Consider the following 21,583-nt stretch of genomic DNA (forward strand, 5'->3'; position numbering starts at 1 on the left):
ATAGTGGTTTTCCTGATTCCTTTTATGATTTACCTTGTTGGAACAATGTTGATGAGAGAACTTACACCTCAACTTATTGGGAGAGCTGAAATATTATCTTCGGTCGCCGCCAGAGGATCGCAGACGATGGATCAACACATTGGATTGGTGGAGGAGTAATGAAATAAAATATCCCGTGCTTTCAAGATTAGCTAGAGACATCTTGAATGTTCCAATGTCAATCGTTGCATCAGAGAGCGCCTTTAGTCAGGGCGACAGCAGCTTGGAGACAACCGACACTCATTGGGAAGCAATGCAATGAATGTTCTAGTTTGCCTCAGAGATTGGATCAGAGCGGAAAGAAGAAACAAAGGAATGGAACTGAAGCCGAGCAACAAGCTGAAACTTGAAGAAATTATGTCTTCACGGGAGAACTCAGCAGAATCAAGCCCAATGCATGGTTTTACCCCCGTTGACTTTGACTATCCTATGCAAGTTCTCGTTAATATTAACATGAATGAGTTGAAAAAAATGATGCATAATTTGTAGATTTTTCATTCATGTAAATTATAAATTTTGGATCATTTCGCAAATCGCAATCAATAAAATTCAACATTCATTCACTCCTCCTTAGTCCTTACTTTATATTTTTTTTTCATTTAATGATTTAAATTGAATTTCAAGTTTAAATTTAAAACTTACTTCTAATATATTATTAATTTACTACCAAGTATTATTAATAATTTATTATATTAAGTAGCATATGTTTTGTATATTTGTGTATATATCTTCTATAGATGTGTATATTTAATGTGTACATGTGTATATGTTTTATAAATTAGTATATAACTCTATATATATTGTATTATATACATATATTGTAGTATATTTTTTCCTTAAAGTAGTACATATATATTGAATGGTGCGTATATTTGTATATATATCTTCTATTGACATGTATATTTAACGAATACATGCGCATATGTTTCATAAATTAATATATAACTATATATATATTGTAGAATATACATATATTATAGTATATGTTTTACTTAAACTAGTACATATATATTGAATGGTGCGTATATTTGTGTATATATCTTCTATTGACGTTTATATTTAACGTATACATGTGTTTATGTTTTATAAATTAGTATATAACTATATATATATTGTAGTAAATACATATATTGTAGTATATGTTTTACTTAAACTAGTACATATATATTGAATGGTGTGTATATTTGTGTATATATCTTCAATGGACGTGTATATTTGATGTATACATGTGTATATGTTTTATAACTTAGTATATAACTCTATAATATATATATATATATATATATATATACTTATATATATTGTAGTATATATATGTTGTAGTATATGTTTTATTTAAAGTAGTACGTATAGTCGTATATATTTAATGGTACGTATATATGTGTAATTGTGTATATGTGTATATATTTTTTAAATTCTAATGTAGTATATACTATATATATAGTTTATATATATTGTTTAACATATTTAAAATGTATATAGGTGGGTATACATTGTGTATATTGAATTTTTTCTTAAAATTTTGACCGGGTTTGATCGTATTTTTAATCGGGTTTGACTGGGTTGGGTTAAGTGGACCGGGTTAGGGTAGTTTTTGAAATTTTTACTGTTGAACCCGGACCAGACCGGCCCACTTAACCACAACCCGGCCCGGCCCGGCCCATAACCCGGTTAATTTTATAGGGCCGGCTTACATAAATAATATTTTATGTATATTTATTTTATGATTAATCTTTATTTTATGATAAAATAGTTCGAATTTAGTTGTTAGTTTCTTCTAAAAATATTTGTCAGAAAATTCATAATTCATATAGAAGATGATGAATTCCTTCAACTTCCCGACTCTCTAACTAGTAGAAAAACAATCATATATAAATATTTTAAGAAATTTCTATAATATATTAAAATATTGATGAAGGACATCATGATAATATCATAAATCAACTAACATCAAATAAAATTAGAAAAATTCATATAATCATTGTGGAATTTTAAAATGTTAAAAATTTTAAATATTATTTTTATCAATTTTGTGAGTGAAAAAACTAATTACCTCTTCAACTTGAACTAAATGCATCTCTCAATTTTTTTTTATTTTTTTTTTTTGCTTTTTATTGTGATATGTATTTTTAAATTTAATTACTCCATCCGTCTCATTTTAGTTGGCCATCTTACTAAAACTAAATGACTCATATTAGTTGATCACTTACTAAATCGAAATAGAATTAATTAATTTTTTCCATGATACCTCTACAATTCATAGTATACATTAAAATGTGAATAATTCCAATTCCAATATTCATTTCTATGGCCATATCATTAATATTATATTGCTAAAGGATAAAATAATAAAAATTTTCATTCAATTTATAATTTTTTTAATCACTATGTAAAATGAAATATGCCCAACTAAAAAGAGATAGAGGGAGTATGTAATGAATTAAAAATGTGAAACATAGTTGGAGGCTTATTAATATTTCAAACAAAAGAATAAAGACTATTTAAATTCATGGTTTAATTTAAGGGACTATTTTGTTCATTTTTCTTACAAAGAATAAGGATTATTTTCGCAATTGTTAGTTTGTAAGGAAAATGTACAAAGTTGAATAACATTGTTGGAACAAAAAAAAAATAAGTGACTTTAGTAGGACATTTTACTAATTTGAGTGGCAATATGATATTCGAAGTTCAATTTTGAAACCTTTTATTATTGTTTGATTCCCACACTGTTTGCAGGATGAGATCATGGTCTCCTTATGGTCTTGGATAATTCTTGTTCTCATGATTAGCTATTGAGGTTAAGCTAGGCTTAAGGTCTATTTTGTTAATCAAGATAGTAGAACTAGCCCCATTCTATAATTCGTTGTTTTTAATCTTACCCCCACCCTCAACCCACTTATAATTTTATATTGTTCACACTTTAGATGTCCAGTCCTAGGCATGGGAGAGGTGGTGGAGTCCAACATTAATGTTTGTGGGATAGGACGATCCTTCTCTCATTAAGCTAGCTCAGTGTCCATTTCTTTATCAAACTAAGGTCAGGAATTCTATTCATTTCACCACACATTACAGTCATGGAAGCATATCGTACTAACAACAGAAGTTCAATGTCCACTCCATCTTATAATTTATTATGTTAAAACTGAAAAATACATTATGTACGTATTTTATAATGATGGATAACAGTGAATTTCCGACACAAGCTTCAGGCGTACATCATTCCATACTGGTTATGTAGGCAATACATTACCCAAAACTTGAAATTCATAAGAGTTTGTCTTCAATACTTCCAATTTTTTGAAAATTGGAAAGCAAAAAATATAAAATTATACTTACGTACCAAGCATAGAACCAAAACATTAGCATTGAATACTCCAGCCAAACGCCTCCTATAGATTAATGTCATTTAGTGTAACATTGGACAAAGTGTCACACCAAAACGGACAGCTCGATCCATAAAGCATTTCATATTCATATAGACCTTTAAAATAATCGCACTCTCAAAAAGGTATATCTACACAATTGCCTTGGTGTTTAGTACCAGTAATAATTGATTCTATGGCTTAAACTAATGATTTATAAATCACACAAAATAATTATACCATTGCTCAAAGACTTCTTTCGAAAAGCTAAGGTATCACATTAGGGAGTAAAAATGCCATGAGCATAAAATGACCTGGTCCCCATATTGCTATGATAAGCATTACCTCCTCTGTTGCTAAATAAATGTTCTTTTTACCTTTTAATTTTGTTTCTAAATAAATAGTATTTATTTAAGTATTCAAGAATAAATTGGTCTTATCTTTTCAAAATTTTTCTTGCTTAGATAAAATGTAATCAATGGCAACTTGAAAAGAGAAAAATTTAATTAGGAGTAAGTTGGTAAAATTATTATTTATTTTGTAGGAGTTAGTAATTTGTTAAACGATGTGTCCAATCTAAAAGGAGCACTTATTTAGAAATGAAGAGAGTAATTAATAACCAACTAAATTGATAACTAACCAATGATTAGTTGCGGAGTCATACGATTCAAAAATATAAATAAGTAAATATACGAAGAAATAAAAGAAAATTCAACACATATTTTATATATATAAAGAATAATTTGAATTTGTATTTATAGTGTAGTTTTTTGATGAAAAGAATTAGGATGAACCCCTTATCGTACATGACTAACTATGGCTGATGATATAGTAATATATTAAATTACCCTGATGGTATAAATAAGTTCTTTAATAATGTAAGTGCATACATAAGCTAGATCCCATCCAAAAATATCTTAGAATTAAAATAGTAAAAATGATATTAGTAAAAAATAAAATTGTAACCCTTTGATTTAGCCTAGGGTTTTGAAAACATTAATTCTTGTAAGTGGATATGATTCATATTTAGTGGTGTATGATCATGTGAAAGAATACATATTAAAACCCAAGATGCCAGACAAAGTTGTTGAAAGATTAGAAGGGAATATTTGGGAGTATGAAATGGAAGTAGAAGGTAATATATGTTTTAATTGTTTTTAGGTTTGTGCACATGTTAACACCACATATCTACTGCTGCTAGAGAACAAACGCCCCTTTTTGTGGTTCTCCCTCTCCCTCTTAGCTCTCTCAAGTCAATGGCTCAGTACTTGTACTTTAATGTTCATATATACATTTATTTTCTTTTATACTTTTATTTATTACATATGTGTAAATTTGACCTAAAACCCTAATCTATTTCAACATGGGATAGGGTGGGGATAATGCTAGAAACCAAAATCTTAGTAGAATTTGATCATATCCAGAATATTTTTTTAAGGGCCATGCTAGCATATATATTTTGTATTTTGTTGATGTACTCACTTCTAAAAAAACCTAACTTTTATATATATAGATAGATACATACACACTGTTAGTACATTTATCTATTCTGGCATGCAATTAATCTCAAATCTCATTCATTATATATACTTATATTCTCCGTGCCAAGTTATGTAGCTTTGTTTGATGGACCACCAAATTAAGAAAGGAAGAAAAAAAAACGAGACGTGTGGTAAAAATCAAGCTTTAGAATTTAGACAGTGACATGGGGTAAAAACTTCCACGGCCCCCGTTGGCCGTTGGGTGCTTGTACACCGTACTATATAAATTTACAATAGATAAAGTGTGAGTGTATATCTGTGCAAAGTACAAACTACAAACAGATTGTCACGTATCATCAGGATTGGTTTAAACCCTCGGTGGAGGTAAATCTTTACCGTAGGGCAACTAAAATAATCCCATTACAACTTGTTTAGATGGTTGTTAATTACTTATGTATTGTGTTATTAGTTTAAATATGATATTTTTTTGAATTGTATTATATCGTCAAGTCATTATTAGATTACGATTAAAAGTCTTATTTTATGTAAATATGAATTTGATGAGGTCACGTCGTTATTTTAATTCTTTTCTCTTTTATCTTCACTTATTATTTAATAATTCAATTTTATTCTTTACCCACCATTTAATAGTAGCTCTACTATGTATCATGTTTTGTTTGGTAGGTTTATACTTCAAATTATTAATGTGTGATATCCATTTTACATAAAGCAATACGTGAAGTAACTTCCGATATAACAGTAAAAACAAGACATTTAGGTGGATCAACTCATCAAGTTTTCATTGAAATAGAATCCACACAAGGAAAAACACTTGTCATTTGTTGGTTCTCAGCGGTATACATCTCAAAAACGTTCATTATGTAATGACCGAAAAAATAATACAGTCTATTCAAATATTATATTTATTAAAATAATATAATATAATATAATACAATTTAAATACTCATGTTATGATAAGTAACAAATAGCCAAAAGGTAAATTGAATTAGAAACACATAAAAAGACAAGAAGACGAAGCGGAGAGAGTGGGGGGAAAAGAATCAACAGTGTAGAATAGGAGAGTGTCTCTTTCACCCTCAACCATTTTTAACCCGTTCTCTACGGAGAGGAAAATCAATCAAACAGTGACCCTTTATCTTTTCATTTCCTTTTTTCTTATTTATATTTCCCTAGACGTTACAATTTACCTATGTGTTACTTCTTTTTGTATTTTAAAACTCCTTAATTTTAACATATCACATAATAAGTTATAAAATCACAAGATTTAAAAATTTATTTTATTTTCTTAAATTAAGTTTAAGTCCACATAAAATGAAACAGGTTTTATACGTTGAGTTTAATTAAGTTATACACATTATATTGTAAAGAACTTTTACGCCTTCAAATCATCTTTATATTTATTAATATTCTGAGTGATTTATCTTATTTCCAGAATTGCAAATTTTACATTAAAGTTAAGAGTCTCACTAATAAATGCTCTCTCTAGTACATTTTTTTTGGCGTTCTTACTAAAAATAGATGAACTAAAATATTCTTGCAGTCCACTGTTAACCCAGTAATATAAATATAAATGTCTATTTTTACTGTGTTGCTTGAAAAACTAAGAGATAATTAATCTTTTACTTTCTCATTTGTCCTTATTATTAACTGTAGACATTCATTTTTTCTATGCATTTTCCACATTCAATTTATTATATTCAAAAGTATTCTAATAAAATTGTCATTCTATTTATTGTTCTTTTACAAGTGTGACAAGTTAATATTAAACAAGTAAAAATGAACCAAAAAATATCTTTTTAGTTAATATTTTCTTAATAAACGAAAAAAAAACATGACAAACAAAATAAATAGAAAAAGGTATTATGATCGGATAATGTAAAAAATTTCTTACCCGCAATTTATACATGTTGCTTTGTTTTTTTGTTTTGACTATAGACTATAGAGTGTAGAGGCAATCAAAAAGAAAAGAGCCTTGTGTTCAAGTGTCATTTTCCAATAAGCAGTACTTCTCGAGGAACACAAGTCTCCTATCCCTTTCTCCCTTTTTTCTCATTCCATAAAGCTTTTCTTGATTCCTTTCTTTTCTTTTCTTTCATTTATTACCAACAACACATTTTTCTTTTCTTTCCATTGTTTTCACAACACACTATTATCCCTTCTTCTTCTTCATCAAACATTGTCCACTTAAAAAAGAAGATAAAAGAGAACTCAAATCTTTGCCCCCCTTTTTTCACTTATACTTGACTTTTTCCACCTAAATCTATCATCAAGAATCAAACTTGAAGTTTGTTCATCTTTCTTTTCCACATCTTGTGTGTGTGTAACTTTTTAGTACTCTATCTTTCATCAATTTGGGGTTTTATTTTTAGGTAAAGCCAAAGCCAACATAAAAGAACAAATCTTGAAGTCATTATTATTATTATTTCAAAGATTTATTTTATCCACAAAGTTAAAATGCCCTTAGAAGGTGTTTTTGTTCAACAACCATCTTCTAATAATTCTTCATCAAAACAAATTCCTGATCTTTCTCTACATATTAGCCCTCCAAATAGTACTACTTCAACAAACAAGTCATCAACAACAACAAATAATTGTCTCACTGAGCTTTCTTTAGCTCATCCCACTACTACTATTAGTGAAGAAAATAGGAGTTTTTCAAGAAACCCTTTTCTGCAACAAAGCCAAAACAATAGTTATAATATGATTCATCAACAACCAACTAGCCAAATGAATCATATAAATCATGGGGTTTCTTTATTAGATGTTACTTCACAAAATTTAAGCCCTATAAAGGGTATACCAATTTATCATCATCAAGATTCATTTTCTAATTTCACTAATTTCTTGGAAAAAGATCCAAAGAGATCATTTGGATCCCTTTATTCACCACCTCATTTCAGTGGAGGTTATTATAATTTGGATCATTTATCATTCTTGAATTGTGGTACTAATGCTTCTTCTCCTTCTCCTTCGCCTTATCGGATACCCATGGTGACTAATAGATTTCACAATCAGCATCAACATAGCCAATATTATGGTGTGGGATTAGGGCCTTCTTCTCATGAAAATAGTTTGATGAGATCAAGATTTCTACCAAAATTTCCAACTAAAAGAAGCATGAGGGCACCGCGAATGCGATGGACAACTTCACTTCATGCCCGGTTTGTTCATGCTGTGGAGCTTCTTGGTGGCCATGAAAGTAAAAACTTTATTTCTATCCCCTAGTTTGAATTATTTTTCAAGATCCTTTTTTAGTTCTTTTTTTTTTTTTTTTGTGTGGGGGGGGGGGGGGGGGGGGGGGGGGGGGGGGGAGTACATATGTAATGCACTGCTTTGTGGTCATGAAAATAAAACTCCAATTCTTGAAAATCATTTTTCATTCCCTAGTTTAGTTATCTTTTAAAGATTTCATTTTTTTTGGTGATTTTTTTATGGCCTTTTTGGGTACATAATACATCTCGTGGTGGCTAATGAACATGAAAGTAAACTCCACAAATCTTTAATTATCTTCAGTTTCTTTTTCTCAACTTCCTCTGATTTGATATTTAGGGTACATTAGGCTTGAGGTCTGAAAGATTTAGAATTTAAATTTCACCGATTCAACTTTTGTTTTTGACACTTTTTAACTCAATACATTTTTGCAATTCGGGTTTATATATGTTCCTATTCATCAACATTTTAATGCATTTATCTGTACTTCATTTGAAAATTATTGTTGCTTACTTAATAATGTTGAAATTATTGTTGCTTAATAATGTAAATTGCATCTAAAAGTCTAATGTTGGATTTCTTGAATTTTAGGGGCTACTCCAAAATCAGTGTTGGAGCTAATGGATGTCAAAGATCTCACTCTAGCTCATGTCAAAAGCCATTTACAGGTAAAAATAAAAATAAATTACAAGGAAAAATGAAAAAAGTAAAAGGAAAAATTCAGTTTCAATTTTTTCTCATTTATATATTTATTTATTTATGTTGTTTGGGTGAATTGTTTCTCCGGCACAGTAGCCAATGAAATGAATGCAGTGAATGAATGAGTGAATTAAAGAAACAAGTTCTGATAGTATAGCAGAGATAGTATGGTATAAAGAAAAAGAAAACAGACAAAAGTAAGTCATCATTATTCAATAATAATACATACTTCTACCTTATCAAAAACATCAACCTCGTGATTAATGAATCAATTTTTATCAACATTTTGACTCACAACTCAAGTATTATCTCCCTCTTTTTTTTTTTCTTTTTTTTTTTAAGTAACATTTATAAGCATATGTCAAAGAAAAAAGTTTTTGTCAAAGAGAAGATATCTAGGTGCAATGGCTAATTGTTGTAAAATATACGCCCCTCAGTCCCAGTTTATATAATTATATATATGGTACGATTTAAATTTAAATTTTGAGAGTCATGAACCAAATTTTTTGATGGAAATTTCTTTATATGACTCTTAAAAATTTTAAGTTGTTAATTATGTGATTTATAATATTTTTTATATAAATTTTAAATATATAACTTTTATTTCAAAAAATTTAAAGTTTCTATATTGTATTAGATTAAAAATTTCAAGCGTGTCACCTAAATTGAGATAAGGAAATATACACTAGATATGCACAAAAGCTACACACATTGTTGAACTCAACTCTCTTATAATCTCTTCTTTCTTAGTATTCTTTTCTTTGGCAACACTATATCCCGAGCCAAAATTTTAATTAATACAACATATCAAAAAATCAAGAAGATTCAAAATCTACTATATACACATAAAAAATAATTTTAATCTTATATCTATAATATAAATTTTCTATCGAAGGAGATTCCGATAAACTCATTACACCCACGTGTCCCTACCCGTATATATCTCTGTGAGTAGGGGTGAAGCTGGAAATATGAATTAAGAATTTGACGGTAACTTCGGTCTAAATTGTATATTTATCATAATTTTATTGAATATGTAATTTATAACTCAATAACTTTAAAAGATTAGAATTTCGAATAATACATGAACTTCAAATTTTAGCTCCATCAAGTATGTGTGAGAGCAAATCTGAGGGTAATTGGAATCTTTTGTATTTATCTTATGTTTATTGAATAGGTAATTTATGACTCAATAACTTCAAAAGATTATAGTTTTGAACTCATAAACCTCAAATCTTAGCTCCATCGGAATGTGTGAGAGAGAGGAAATCTGGGGGTCGTTGGAATCTTTTTGTATTTATTGAATTGTTGTCTAAAATTGTAAAATGCCTTTTCTAATGCAGATGTATCGCACTGTTAAAACCACTGACAAACCTGCAGCTTCCTCAGGTATTTAATCAATCTTGCTCCAGAATACTTATATTTTTAAATTTTCTTCACCTGGCGGATTTAAAATTTTCATGGTTTGAAATATAAAAATATAACGTTTGAAATTTAAAAATAGAACCTCAAAAGTAAGTTTTGAATCCCTAAATCACTAAACCAACCTCTACTTTTGTGTTCAAAAGATTCAAAATTTATACATGTACACTAAAAATTACATTAAAAATGTAATGTATTTTTTGTCCATGGAATTTGAGTGAGCATCCTTGCCCCTCCTAGATTTGCCCCAGCCTTAAAATATAACCCCTTAAAATTCACTATAAAAATAGGAATTGGTTACAAAATTTGTTGTTAAATAGCTTATAACTGGAATTTTGATAATCCATCACTAATTCGTTATTAAATAGAACTACTAACTGATTTTAGTTGTTTAACGATAGAAATTGTTCGTCTTTAATTAATAAATTTTTTTTTCGAAGGGCAATCAGATGGATCGGGTGATGAAGATCTGTTAGCAATAGACAGAATTTTGGATCAGCAGCAGAGAAGTCCATCTGATGGATGTGATGATCCTGCTACTACTCTTTGGAGTAACTCCTCAAGGTACATTTTTTTTTTTTTTTGGTCAATCCTCAAGGTACATTTATTAACACATAAATTAGTATATAAATTTTTGAGAGTATGATCATATCTTTTATTCAAAGAGTTTACTTTTTATTCTCGGATGATATATTCGTAAGGTCATCGAACATAAATTGTTATGATAAGCACACTATCTCATTTTATATGACGTATTTTTTATTTTTAAAAAAATTATTTATCTCAAAAATAATTATTTAGAAATAATGACTTTAAATTTCTCGTACAATTACTCTTACTGAGATGATTATATTACTGCAAAACGAATGCATATATGGCTTGTTAAATTTAAATTATAAATTTGAGAAGTCCTTTCTTTCTAAAATACGTGTGCCCATTGCCATAAATTGGATTGAAGAAAGTAATTGATGACCTAATAAAAATTATATTAGCATATATGCTAGTAAGTACTATATAGGTTGAGCTTTCACGTATATGCACTTGCAGTGTAAGAAATATTTTTAATACAATTAAGATACTTAAAAGTTAGTTAAATGTAAATCTATTTAATAAGATACTTAAAATAATAAGTTTACCATACCCCTAATTATATTTTTATTTTTTTTGGCAATTACAAAAGCATTTTATCAATTAAATGAATTATTACAAAGCGAGACTGAATCAGCCAATTCAAACCCTTCTCAAAGTTCAGCCTCTACTAACCGAAGGTCCTAAACTAACAACTGAGATAGAGAAAATTTCAATTGACTACTTCACAGTTCAAACTAAAATAGTAAAAGTGAACATATATTTTGAGTGTAGTAAACACGTAAAAATAAATGGAAGAAGTATTTGATGAGAAATAGAAAATGGAGCAAATATTTTCAACTTTTTTATTTTGGTGTGATGGGTTAATATTTTACACGTACATTAACTTTTGAAGTAATGATGAACAAAATTGATAAGCAGATTTCCTTTTACTTTTTGCATGAATCTTTAGAAATGCAAACCCACGTACTTCATTTTCTAATTCTACATATATAATATAAGAGTTTTTTTTTTTTTATGGCAGCTTTTGCTTTTGTTCTACTTCATTTTCCTTCACTTTTCTCCCCTTTTAATTATCTTATTATCTGGTTCATTTTCTTTTTTCACCTGAAGATTTTTTAGACGTACGTACACACTTTGTTTTCAATTAAAGAAACATAAAACGAGTGATAGTAGTACTACACAAAAGGTAGTATTTAATTACTGCGACAAGCACTTTAACTTTTCCTTTTTCTTTCTTTATATTTTGTACTCCCACCATTTCTTTATAATTATCACTTTTAGCTTATCGAGCGTCAGTTTAACTAATTTTTAGAGTTAAATTAGATTAAATTAATCTAATATATTAAAATTTAAATTTAAATATTCAAAAGCTATATGAAAAATAATACTATAAATTATAACTTTTCTCATATCAGTATTATAAAAAAAATATGTTTTAATTGATCAAAATTTATATTATTTGATTTTTAAAAAGAAAATTATGACAAATAAGAAAGAACGGAGTGTATTTTTTAATTCTAAGTAAATAGACAAAAACCCTTTTACTTTGTTGTTATTCTCTTCACGAGGAGACTTTAACACATAGGTCAAGGGTGCTAAGTGGGTCGGGCCGGGTCAATTTGGAATCAGCCTGTTAGCCGGTTAATGGGCCAGTTTGGATTTGGGCCTGATTAAATGGGTCGGTTCGATTTCGGGCCCAACAGTAATTTTTTTAAGAGGAAAGGATAAAAATAATACCTAAAATTAAAATAATTTTATAAAAATAGCCCTAAATTTAAAAATTCAGTAAATAGCCATTAAGGGACGGCCGCACCCTTATTTATAGTTTGGATTTTTTTTTTTTTATGTTTTGTTTCAATATTATACGCGTTGGTTGCACACTCCAAATTTTATTAGGATTACGAATTGGTCCAATCATGAGACTGCGACTCCATTTAGGAATGCGTTAATAATGTCAAATGTGTGTGTGCTTGTTTGACTTGGATTTGGAATTGGTACTTCTCTGTCTTATTAACCGGCTATCCAATATTTCATCCTTCCAGTTTTATGTAACATATTTTAATTGAGTACGAAATTTAAAAAATAAAAAAAGAGATTTAATAAAGATAAAAGTATAATAATATCTTTAAATATTTATTAAATAAAAAAAAATGACATTCTTTTAAAACATATCCAAATTATTTTGCATTAATCAACATTATTAAAATAACATACTAATTGTTTTGTTTAGTTTTACTTATTTATACAATAAAATATAATATCATATACTTTTAATACAATACAATTGTTAAAGAGTTATATTTATATATAATAACGATACAGTTTCTATGCATATACATATTCTATATAATAATTATAGCATTTTTATACACATTCTATATAATTTTTAACTACAATTATTATTTAGATACATATTTTATACGACTCTATATAGTTTTTACTTGCATTCTAAAAATGTATCAATCTAGTATAAGAGAGTATCAATTGAGTATATGGACACTGTAGCATAAAAGTGTATCAATGTGATATAAAAGAGTATCAATTGGGTATAGGGACTGCATGTGCTTGCATAGAATTTTCTTTTTTTTTTTTAAAAAAAAGTGTACCAATATAGTATGAAAGTGTATCAATGTGGTATAAAAGTGTATCAATTGAATATAGAGACTGCATGTGCCCAATTGGGCTAAATGGCTAAAAAGGGGAATTACTTTAGCCGACTGGCTACAGCATGTCCACCTTTTCAAATGTGGATCATTTTTTTTTTAAATGATCATACCATGTCCTTTTTTCTTTTTTTTTTTTTAAAAACAGCCCTGAACTGGCCCACTTAACCCAACCCGTTCCAATCCACCTAAACCCGATCAAAATCGGTTAAAAATTCGATCAAAACCGGTCAAAAACAAAAAAAAAAAAGTTTTTTCTCCGATATACACTATATATACCCACCTATATACATTTTAAATACGTTAAACAATATATATTCACTATATATATAGTATATACTACGTTAGAATTTAAAAAATATATACAGATATACACAATTACACATGTAATCGTGTATACGACTATACGCTAGTTAAATATATATATATTACTCTAAATAAAACATATACTACAAGATATATACTACAATATAATGATATATATAATAATTTATAAAACATACACACATATATACGTTAAATATATACGTTTATAGAAGATATATACACATATATACATACCATTCAATATATATATGTACTACTTTAATAAAACATACTACAATATATATACTACAATATACACATACACTATATATATAGTTATATACTAATTTATAAAACATATACATATGTATGCGTTAAATTATACGTCTATAGAAGATATATACACATATATACGTACCATTCAATATATATGTACTATTTTAAATAAAATATACTACAATATATATATATACACACACTACAATATACACACAAACTATATATATAGTTATATACTAATTTGAAAAACATATACACATGTATACGTCTATAGAAGATATATACACATATATACGTACCATTCAATATATATGTACTACTTTAAATAAAACATATACTACAATACAATATATATACTACAATATACACACACACTTTATATATATAGTTATATACTAATTTCTAAAACATATACACATGTATACGTTAAATATATACATCTATAGAAGATATATACACATATATACGTACCATTCAATATATGTGTAATTCTTTAAATAAAACATATACTACAATATATATATATATACTACAATATATACACACACACTATATATAGTTATATACTAATTTATAAAACATATACACATGTGTACGTTAAATATATACGTCTATAGAAGATATATACACATATATACGTACCATTCAATATATATGTACTACTTTAAATAAAATATACTACAATATATATATACTACAATAAATACACACACTATATATATAGTTATATACTAATTTATAAAACATTTATACATGTATACGTTAAATATATACGTCTATAGAAGATATATACACATATATACGTACCATTTAATATATATGTACTACTTTAAATAAAATATACTACAATATATATATATACTACAATATATACACACACTATATATATAGTTATATATTAATTTATAAAACATATACACATGTATACGTTAAATATATACTACTTTAGAAAATATATACACATATATACGTACCATTCAATATATATGTACTATTTAAATAAAATATACTACAATATATACACACACTATATATATAGTTATATACTAATTTATAAAACATATACACATGTATACGTTAAATATATACATCTATTGAAGATATATTCACATATATAAGTACCATTCAATAGATATGTACTACTTTAAATAAAATATACACCAAAATATATATATACTACAATATATACACCCACTATATATATAGTTATATACTAATTTATAAAATATATACACATATATACGTTAAATATATACGTCTATAGAAGATATATACACATATACGTACCATTCAATATATATGTACTACTTTAAATAAAATATACTACAATATATATATACTACAATATATAGACACACTATATATATAGTTATATACTAATTTATAAAACATATACACTTGTGCTTCATCATCAGAATCATTGTTAGTATTTATCTCTAAGTTAACATAAATAAGAGTACTAAAGTGACACATAGTAGTATATTTCATGCACGGATTTAACATAGCACCAACCAAGTAAATAGAGGGAGTCGGAAAAAAATAAAATTTAGCAAACATGGCATCAACAGCTTCTTTGTAACCTTCTTTATTTTTATATTCTTTGATCAAACCAGAAATATCGGCTATATATGCCAAAATATTACAAACAGTAGGAAAATAAACACCAAAAAATTCAACCGTAGCTATATAAAATTTTTCCAAAAATTTAACAAGATCAGTAATTACAGCCCAATCAAAATCATGTAGCATGCAATGAGTAGAATCAGCAAATGAACCACAATGTTGGTTAAAAGATAGTGTAATAGAAACTCTATATTTATGACAAGTTTTTAAAAAATCATACGTAACATTCCATCTATTATCACATTCTTCAGGCATTAATATCGATGCAAGGCCATTTTGTTCACATTAAAGTTTAAAGTCTCTAATTTTTTTTCTACGATTATTTCTTGAATAAAACTAACGGCAACCCGAATTTTTTCAATATAAAGCTAAAAAAAACTCAAGATCATCTCTTACAATTAAATTATATATATGACAAGCACACTTAACAGGAAAAATTTCAGGTAGCGACGGAGATAACTTAGATTTTAACTTTGTTATAGCATTTTGTTGTTAGATGCATTATCAAAAGCAATACATAAGATTTTATTTTCAATACCATAAAATTCTACAACTTTAGCAATCGAATCAGCAATAAAATCTCCAGTATGTTTACGATCTTCATCATACAAAAAAACAAGAATACGTTTTTGCATAACAAACTTACTATCTATCCAGTAACAAGTAATGGTAAAATAATCATTTTTATTTACAGCACGACCAAGATCAGAAGTTAGAGACATTCAACATTGAATATTTTTTAACAATATTGATAAATAAAAAAATATTGTGAATGAAGTCTAAAAATATCGGCCCGACAAGTACTTCTAGGAATATCATTAAACATAAGATTATAAATTGCTTGAATATAATGAATAAAGACATCCGAAGAAGGAAAACTAGAAGACAAACAACCCACAGCTACCATTTTTGCTATTTCTTCTCGGTCTCTCAATTTATTATACTTCTTCATTACCTGACCGATCGCTGGGTCCATTCTAGTTTGTGTTGGCCCACCAACATCCGCATCACCTTGTGCAATTTTTAACTCTCTTTCACTTATATGTCTGATTAACGTATCCGTACCCCCCTTGCTTGCCTCCTCTTTTAAGCTTGTATATTTATTGACAAATATTGCATTGTACCTCAATATCTGATATACATTCAAAAAATTGCCATGCAATGCTAGTTGTTTTACGAGCTCTTGGGGCACGGGGAGAACGAGGAAGGAGATTAATCGATTCAGATCTAACGTTAGCATTTCCTACTGCGGGTGTCTCCCCAATATTTTCATCATCTTCATTTAAATCAACCGCATCTACTTCATTTTCTTCTTCTATATCGTAATTTTATTGAGCTTCTACATAATCCATATCGTGAGCACCTACACCTATTTCTTCTTCAAAAGGTTAACTAAGCGGCACCAGAGGCGGAGGCACACGGGTATATCTACTACTTGAAGTACCTCTACCGCTATTAATTCATTTTTTACTACCACTACCATTTCCGGGATAATTTTTTTTCACACCTTTAGTGACTAGGTTTCTTAATTTATCCATAATATAAATTAAACTAAAACAATTCAAAATACACAAATATAATAAAATTAAATATTCAACAATTAATACACTAGTTAAAAATTAAAAGTAAGAGATAGAACGACAATATCAAATTTTGAAAGTATCCGAAGGTTGTGACTTTAGAAACTTCCACTCGTACTTTGTAATCGCAAAATTAAAAAATTAAAGTGAGCACTTTAGGAAATATATAGAATATTTGAGAATTGAGATTTGAGAGAGAATGAGATTTGAGCGAATGAAAAATTGTGTGGAAAATAATTTGAAAGTGTAGGATATTTATAGGATTTTTTTTGGATTTAAAAAAATATTTTAATTGAATTTTTTTTTTTTTTTAATTAAAAACAGCCATTATAGCAGTTTTGGGCTCCCAACGGTCATATAGCCGTTAGGTCCAACGGCTAAATGGCCCAACGACCATTTTCTTAAAAAATTTGATTTTTACTTTTTTAAAAAAAACTTAACCGGGCCGATTAACCGACAAACCTGAATCGATTTTGGTCTGGGCCGAATTAACCGGGCCCAATTAAAAAATAATCCAGTCCAATATTCGGTATTCTACAGCCACCCGTGGGCTGATTGGACCGGATTTGTTAGGTGGGCCGGGTTGACGGGCTTAGGTCCAAAAAAAGACCTGTCTCTTGACTTAAGTGCTCTCTTTTTCTCAAAGTTATTATATACTTCATTTGTTTAAATAAAATACTATTTATTTATGCATGGTGTTTGTGTGGACGTGTGTTTGTCTCTTCTGTCTCTGCTTAATATATTAAGTAGCAATTAGAAAAACAATCAGATCTTTTTAATTAAAATGCAGCTTCTATGTACGTATTAGGAAAATCTGCTCCATAAATTGTCCTTTTCCTTACAATAACAACGTATTAGTAAAATCTTACAAGTGAGATCCCAGTAGAGTGGTGTGCTATGTTGTTTGGATTCTTAAAAAGTCAATGAGTGTGAGTTGAATTTTTTAAGAGTAGTGTATTTTTTGAGAACCAGCATGAATGTGGTATCAAAAGTGAAGAGTTCGCGAGTTCGCGCTACTAATTAGGTGGTATATACACAGCTTTATCCCTATCTTATGAAAATAGGAAGACGAGACTGATGATTTGGACATATAAAGAGAAAATTAACAAATACCCTGTGAGGAGGTGTGAGAGATTATAAGTTCTCAAGGTAAGTGAGTGTTGTCTGGACTTTAGAAATTCTTTTGAAAACTCTTGCACCAACGACAAAAATATACTTAATGCAGTCCCACAAGTGGGGTTTGGGAAGGGTACTATGTACTTAGATCTTACCTCTATCTTGAAAGGTAGAAAGATTATTTCTAATAGGCCTCGACTCAAGAACAAGTATTGAAGGTCTTGCAGCATTAAATAAAAAAACAAGTGTATTCTCTAACGCCCTCTTCACGTTTATTAATCCAAAAAACAAGCTAAAGAGTGGGCCTGGAACAAAAGTCAAGTGATTCAATGGTTTATTATTATTTTTTTTAATAAATTGGGGGTAGGGGAAGGAGAATGGGAGAGGGGATTACAATGTGGGGAATCGAACCCTCACCAACAAGGTGAAAGTTCAGGTAACTAACCAACTAAGCTACTAAGATTCCCTTTCGGCTAACAGTGAGTTGAAAGAACCCCAACACCGCTTGATGTGTTGATTCATTATTTAATTAAATGAAACATTTAAGTACTGGATATTTTAGACATATGATCTTCTGATATAAATATTTCTCATAAAGGAGTATTCAAAAACCTTAAAAGTAAAGTATGGCATATTATGCGACATGTACGTTCAAGCCATAAACCTTGTTTATTTTCTACTTGAATTTTCAGCAGTAGAGAAAGATGGTCGCAAGCTAACTTCAACGAATCGAATGGACTCGTTAGATCATCCTCTTTTCCACCTCAACAAAGGTCTGGCCACCATATTGAGGTACTTCCCTCAATCTCTTCTCATTTTTCTAATAAACATGACGTTTGAATCAACTTACATGCATCTTACCGGCCCTATCTTTCTATATATCTAGTACTAGTGTTTTCCTCATTTTACTTTGCATGGAAGTACTATCACATGTTTAATTGATGTTTTAGCCCCAAATTGTAATTTATATTTCAGAAAATATTCATCGTTTTAAACGGAAAAAAAAATCCAGTTTAGGTCCCTCGGTATGATCTAATTATTCTGATGATTTGATCCTAGTATGATAAAACACATTAATTTAGCCTTCTATCCATCGAAATGTGAATTGTAAGATGTTTTACATATGGTCCCCTATTTTTTTTCTTTTATCTATTTGTCTATGTTAGCTAATAATAAAGACGTTTTGTGGGAGATTTTATTCAAATAAAAAAAAAGTAGAGGAGGGACACCATAATAAGATATTTAGACCAACTTCTCTTTCATTTAACCAAAAAAAAAAAAAAAAGACTTGTTATATATGGTCCAAATAATTGACACTAGACCACCACTAACTACGTTTGTTTCAATCCAAGCAAGTTGAGATCAGTTATTTAGACGATCTAGTCTATAACTAGACAATTGGTCCATCACAAGTATGTTGCCTTCCGTTTCAACAGAGAAAATCCTGATTAAGTTTGTACTAAATGTGTGAAGAAATTATTGCAGGATTGTGAATATTCAAGACCAATGAGCTATGTAGGTTGCAGTTTGGATCAGAAAAAACCCAGCTTGGAGTTCACATTAGGAAGACCAGATTGGATAGAAAAGGAGCATGACTAATTAAATTGGGCATCAACACCTTCAATATATTAATTTTTTTTTTTTTTGGTTTTTTGATTATTACCTGATTCTTCATAGTTTTTTTTTTTTTTTTTGGGTAATTTGAGATGAAAGGGATGTGATATCAAGATTGAAATATTAAAAGCTACTACAAAAGAAAGTAAAAGAGGAATGATCTTTATTAGCTACCATGGCTAAGTTTCCAAGCATATATAACCTAAGTTATGACCTACCTATATATACAACCTATTTTTTTTTTTTTTTGAGTTATTGTTAAATTTTAACTCTTCTTTTTTCTATGTTTTGTTTCATTTTTGCTTGTTTAATTTGAGTTCTCGGGTTGTGTATGATACTGTAATATAAAAATTGTTGGAAGATTGTATTGAATGTGGCTTGAGGCATGGAGTTCTTATTTGTATTAACAAGTACTCTAGGGGAACGTTTATACGCAGTGCAACAACATTAGCATTCAGAATATTAGCCCTCATCAAATAAATTTAGTAGTGGCGTATCGATATTAAATAATGTAACACCCAAGAAGCAAATTCTTGTATATATCATACGAAGTTGGATAACAAGAACCTCTTTTCTTTTGTTCGCTGTCGAATTCAAGAACAGATTCTTTGTAGATTCTTCATTGGTCCATTAAATTCATATTCCACTCAGGCATAGAGAGAAAAAAGACAAATTTGATTCTTTTATTAACAAGTAGCAGCATTTTGCAGAAACCACAAATAGAACCAGTGTATCTGCATAATAAGTCAAGAACTTTTAATAATTACAAAACACCACCTAAATCTGTCTATTCAGAGAAGAAAAGAGGAAAGAAATCAAAACACCACCTAAATGTGTATATTCAGAGAAGAAAAGAGGAAAGAAATCAAACCAATCAACGAAAAATTGGGAATCCGGCCAGATCTGATTTGTTGGGTTATGCACCGGCGTCATGAGTTCGATTCACGGCTGTACAAAGATGGAGAAGCAATGGCGCCGAAAAACCTGTAAAACAGAGAAATTGTTAACATATATCATTGGAAAGAGAGGAAGGGACTGACTCATCGGAAAGGATGGGGTTTGTTTGGTTATTTGTTCGGATATAGTATATCTGGGACAAATTACACCTACTTAAGGCTATTTATTTATACTTAATGAAGGTCTGAATCTGAATAGTTCACACTTTAGATTATTAAGTGCATTTGTTTTTTATTAACATTTTAACCTTTAACAAGTTTGAATCATTTAGATCTAGAATTAAGTCTTAATAGGTTTAAAAAAATATTCTAGTGTTGGATAATATTCATTATTACTCTATTTATAATCATCAGTCACCACCTCTGCTACCTCCATCATTGTCAACCACCACCAACCACCTCCACCATCACAACCACCATCGACAATAAATATTGCTACTAACCACTATTGTCAACCATTACCACACCTACTACCTCTATTATTCTATTTATATTTACCGCTACCACTGCCGTCAACACCACCACCATCATCAACCATTACCGGCTATCCCTACTATCGACCAACTCATAAATCACAACTAGCACCACTGCTAACTACCACTAATACATCATAACCTCTAT

At 28.9% G+C, this 21,583-nt stretch overlaps 1 protein-coding gene and 1 long non-coding RNA gene across 5 annotated transcripts; one reads left to right on the forward strand and one right to left on the reverse strand.

Moving 5' to 3' along the window:
• The first annotated feature begins 6,833 nt into the window (after window positions 1–6,833).
• Window positions 6,834–20,392, forward strand: LOC107872548 (transcription repressor KAN1). 4 transcript variants are annotated; one of them, XM_047413271.1, is made up of 6 exons: window positions 6,834–8,102; window positions 8,705–8,781; window positions 10,156–10,201; window positions 10,675–10,798; window positions 19,085–19,184; window positions 19,878–20,392. In XM_047413271.1, exons 1-6 carry the CDS (start codon window positions 7,358–7,360, stop codon window positions 19,989–19,991), a joined length of 1,206 nt encoding a protein of 401 aa, XP_047269227.1. In that variant the 5' UTR covers window positions 6,834–7,357; the 3' UTR covers window positions 19,992–20,392. The 4 variants fall into 4 exon arrangements, with proteins under 4 accessions (XP_047269227.1, XP_047269229.1, XP_047269228.1 ...); XM_047413273.1 differs by having other exon boundaries at window positions 6,928–8,102; window positions 10,684–10,798; window positions 19,088–19,184; XM_047413272.1 differs by having other exon boundaries at window positions 6,958–8,102; window positions 10,684–10,798.
• Window positions 20,393–20,662: 270 nt separating this feature from the next.
• On the reverse strand, window positions 20,663–21,225 carry LOC107870946. The gene is made up of 2 exons (XR_001674548.2): window positions 20,878–21,225; window positions 20,663–20,740 (listed from the first exon to the last, which is right to left on the reverse strand). It is a non-coding gene; the product is annotated as an uncharacterized LOC107870946 (long non-coding RNA).
• Window positions 21,226–21,583: the final 358 nt, after the last annotated feature.

Source organism: Capsicum annuum, chromosome 5, assembly GCF_002878395.1.
Source record: "Capsicum annuum cultivar UCD-10X-F1 chromosome 5, UCD10Xv1.1, whole genome shotgun sequence".
Classification (NCBI taxonomy): domain Eukaryota; kingdom Viridiplantae; phylum Streptophyta; class Magnoliopsida; order Solanales; family Solanaceae; genus Capsicum; species Capsicum annuum.